Genomic DNA, 4,401 nt, shown 5'->3' on the forward strand with positions numbered 1-4,401 from the left:
CTCAAAGACTATGAACTATTTTCTATATATATATATAACGAAGACTAATTGACATGATAAAAATATTAGAGAAGAGAAATTATGAAGGATTTGCAAGTTCTTCTACATAATTCACGACAAAAGCTCTTTTCTCGAAGTTGAATTCTAGATGGTCTGGTATGTTAACTGTTGTTCAAGTAAAAGTTAAGGTTAATTAGATGGGTTGTTCCGTGATTTTCAACTAATGTATTTGACATGAGTTGATGTGAATTTCTCAGAAATTGTTAATTTTAAGAGTATAAGAATGTCTCATCTCACATAATATAAGATTGAAAGTTAAATAATAATTGCATTTCATGTGAAAGGTCAAGTGCAAGTTTGACAAGGAAATCCATGAAACAAAAAATGAGTTAAAGTTATATTGATAATAATTGTTCGATCAAAAGTTTCCATTACAAGTAGTTCCAATCCTTTGTGACTCAGTGAACATCTTTCCAACTTGTATTTTCCTTTTCCAAGACTTTTCTTTTCCTTTGGAAAAGTAATAATACAAGAAATGAGCAAATTAACTAGGATAATACATTCTTAGTAGACAACTAGGATCAACTATGTAAAAATTAGATGTAGCAACCCTCTTAGTATCTCACTTCAAATATTGTTCATGTCTAGAGGGGTTCCAAACCCAAAAAGCTTTCATCCAAAAAGAATTGTGAATCCTCGTCTTGCTGGTATTGAGGGGAGTTTTCTTGATTCTGTAACATTTTTTGGCAGATGAATTCCACCAAATTGGCATTTTGATATTGCATGTTTAAAATTTCTGCCTGTGATTTTGCCAATTCTGCTTGCAGCTCAATGATTTGCTTCTGAAGTTGGAAAATTGCGCCGGCACAACCGTAAACTGGATCCCTAAGCCTGGCATTGGCATCGTAAACCATACTATTTACAGCATCTGATCTTTGAGCTTCAGGAAGTTCCTGCAATATATATATGTCAGGTACTAATGAACATAAATAGAATAATTTCCCCTAAAAAGGATTTTAGCCCGTTGGGTTCCCATATCTTAAAACTCGTTTTTGCCAAACTCATTTTTAATCACACATTTTATGAGACTCATAATTTTGATCAATTTTTTAACTACATAGTTCATTATCTTTTATCAAAATATACTTAAACATTGATTTTTAACGAAACCAAACAGGGGCATAACATGTAAGTGAGTCAATTCTTGTTAGCAAATAGGAAGTCTCCATTACTTTAAAGGTCAATATCATTTGTAGTGCACTATATTGATGACTTTCTATTTGTTATCAAGTGAAATGTGTGGTTAAAAGAAGGAAAAATTTTGAATTTACATGTAATATTATTTTATTTAAAAAAAATGTTGTTGAAAAGAAGAATGAAAAAAAATGAATTAAAATTAAAATAGAGCCCAAACATGTGCTAAATATTAACAATTTAGCGAGGGATGGACAAAAAAAAAAAAGTTAAATGGGAACAACAAATCTCGATAGAGGCAGTGAGTGAAGAGAGTTGATTTATGGTTATGCACAGAAAATATAGTCTGTTATAATTAGCTGCCTACTCCATTGACAATTGAATCTATAACTTTCAGTTGTGGAACCTACTACAAGTGTGATCAAGTACCACTTTATAACATAGGAGGCAAATTTCTAGTCAAAAGAAGAAGAACTAGTGAGAATTATCAACTGCTACCGACTTTGTAAAAGATGTAGAAAAACTTATTAGTGGATTAGAAAGAAAGACATTGGCTTTTGGGTTTGGATTGAAATGGAATCTCAGAAAACTTGGCCGGTGTATTAAACTCTCTTAATGCAAATCTAGATTATTTGTACAGACAAACTTTTGGACATTTTGGATGACAAGATCAAAAGTCCAGAGGCAAACCACTAAGATTGTACGTTAAGGTCAAAACAATCACTAAGTAGAAAAGAAAGTGAAAAGAGCATTCCTAAGTAGAAAAGAAAGTGAAAAGAGCATTCCCTTTCCAATTCCAAAGCCAAGAGGAGCTGTATTCTTTGGTTGATAGTGTAGTGGTGGAGCCATCTTCTGATATATCTTCAATACTGTTTATCAATTTCTATTTAGATGACGTGATTATTGACAAGAACTTATTGAATTTTATCGTTTTGACTCGTAATAAATAAACAACCATTTAAAAATACCTGCAACAACTTGATTATGTTGCTGGCGCCGAAAACTCTCTGCGCAATGGTGAATTTGAGCTGCTCCGACGGCGGAAAATAAGGTGCCAATACACATTTATCGACACATCTCCTGCGGAGGATTTTGCATGCAGCACAAGGACTAAATGAAACAGCTCGTGGTGGAAAAGATGAAAAAGATCCAGTCGGAGATGATATAGGAGAGAGTGAGGAGTTAGAAGCTGCTGCTGTCACTGCAGCGGCGGTGGCGCTGGTCGTGGTGATGCTGGGATTTTCCCTGCATTCCATGTTGATACGCGCTGTGTTCGGGTTTTGGTCTGGTTGTACTCTACTTGATGGGGGCAGAAAGGACGAATTTATAGGGAAGTGGAGAAACCGTCAAGAGGTTTACAGCTAGTAAATTGTCAGTCAGCTCATGGCGTCAACGTTGTTGCGTCATAAATGCGTGGGTAGACGTATTGCAAGGGACAAAGGTTAATTTATAACCTTTTCGTGATAGTGTCCAACTTTTATTTTTTTTATAGGGGCCTTTTCAAAAAGATATTTTTACTACCTTTATTTAAAAATACATCTAATAAAATAAAAATCACTCGAAAAATCATTCAAATTAGTAAATAAAATAAAATAAAAAGTTTCAAACTTAATTTTATTTTTTTCAAAAAACAACTAATAAGGTCTCAGTCCAATTTGATTTTTGGTACAAATTGTAGGAAACAATCATGCTGTAATTAAAGTTATGCTACACTTACAAAAGAGGTTGACAAAGTTGGATGACAAAATCATGTTCACACCAATTATTTCAAAAATAAATTTTTAAATCATTTGAAATCAATAGCCTGAAAATTTGTGGCAAAGCGGGATCACTAATGCTCTCCCTAGTAATGTTTTGAACCAACTCAGAGCCCAACCCAGGAGGTACTTACCAAACTGAATTTTCACCACGATACTAAATTGTCCAAATGTCTTCTAACCGGTTCTGCGCTTCCCTGAAAAATGTACAATTGAGATCTTCTTCATCCCTCCAGTACAACCCGGACTCCCTTTCAGACCTTCAAGACTCTATTTCCTCCAGAGAATTTATACCCTTTTAAATCCAGAATACTTAGTGAAATGAAATTTATTTTCAAGTCAGGAACATGTTGAACCTAATCAATTATTCTAAATGTTTCATCCCGCATCTTCAATCTGACTCGACCGATCCCAGCAATACGGCAAGATTAGTTGTTTCCCATTACAACTCCACATTGCTGAACAGTCTCATATGTCTAAAATAAATTCCTATAAGAAGACATATGGTGCGAACATGCTGAATCAAGAATCCACTCCTCATCAGGCCTAAATTCCACATCAGATACCACGGTCAACATCACCTCTTCGCCATCAGAACAATTCTCAACTATATTGGTTTCGTCTGAATTCAAAGGCTGCACCTCACGATTTGTAGCTAAATCACCTTTAGCCTGCAACATATCGCAATCCTTCCCAATATGTCCCTTCCTTTTGTAGTAGTAACAGGTCACATTGCTAAATCTAACTCTCGATCTGCCTTTTCATCGACCACCTTGAGATACAAGAGCTTCCCCATCCCTTGATGTAGCTCCAACCAAATGTTTTTCTCTTTTGAATGCAAAGTATCATAGACATCTTCTATAATCAAAATATCTCGACTATACAAGATAGTATTTTGAAACAACGCATAAGATGCAAGTAGCGAACAGAACAGGATCAAGGCAAGATCCTCTTTATCGTATTTAACCTCCAACGTCTCTAGATCTGTAACTATTTCCTTGAACATGACAATGTGATCTTTCAACAATCCTCCTTCCGCCATGCGATGGGAATAGAACTTCTGCTTAAGAGCCAGTTTACTAGTAAGACTTTTAGTCATACATAACTGCTCTAGTCTCAATCACAAAGCAGCAGCCGTCTTCTCCTTTAAGACATCCTGCAGAATATTGTTGAATAAAAGAAGATAAATCAATGACACGGCCTTCCGGTCCTTCCGTTATTTCTTCTCCATTGTCCAATTAGCTGGCATCTTCTCAAAACCTAGCAACACATCGTCCAAATCCAACTGCGTCAGAACAACCTTCATCTTCACTTGCCATAAAGAAAATCCTGTATTGCGATCTAGTCGCGGAATATCATATTTCAACCATAGCCATTCCGAAAAAATCACAACCAATTTACGAAAGAAACCAAGCTCTGATACCACTTGTTTTGTGCGGAAGCTCCAAAA

At 35.4% G+C, this 4,401-nt stretch overlaps 1 protein-coding gene across 1 annotated transcript; it reads right to left on the reverse strand.

Annotated features, from left to right (window-relative positions):
• Positions 1–421: 421 nt before the first annotated feature.
• Positions 422–2,470, reverse strand: LOC111382904 (LOB domain-containing protein 1-like). The gene is made up of 2 exons (XM_023006936.1): positions 2,163–2,470; positions 422–953 (listed from the first exon to the last, which is right to left on the reverse strand). The coding sequence occupies exons 1-2, from the start codon at positions 2,448–2,450 to the stop codon at positions 645–647; spliced, it is 597 nt and encodes a 198-aa protein (XP_022862704.1). The 5' UTR covers positions 2,451–2,470; the 3' UTR covers positions 422–644.
• Between the last annotated feature and the right edge of the window lie 1,931 nt (positions 2,471–4,401).

This window comes from Olea europaea, unplaced genomic scaffold, assembly GCF_002742605.1.
Source record: "Olea europaea var. sylvestris unplaced genomic scaffold, O_europaea_v1 scaffold2580, whole genome shotgun sequence".
In the NCBI taxonomy this organism is placed as follows: domain Eukaryota; kingdom Viridiplantae; phylum Streptophyta; class Magnoliopsida; order Lamiales; family Oleaceae; genus Olea; species Olea europaea.

Coding starts and splice junctions, on each gene's coding strand:
- LOC111382904 (XM_023006936.1), bottom strand. CDS start 2,450: ATGGAATGCAGGGAAAATCCCAGCATCACCACGACCAGCGCCACCGCC. Junction 954..2,162: donor ACATAATCAAGTTGTTGCAG/GTATTTTTAAAT, acceptor TATATATTGCAG/GAACTTCCTGAAGCTCAAAG.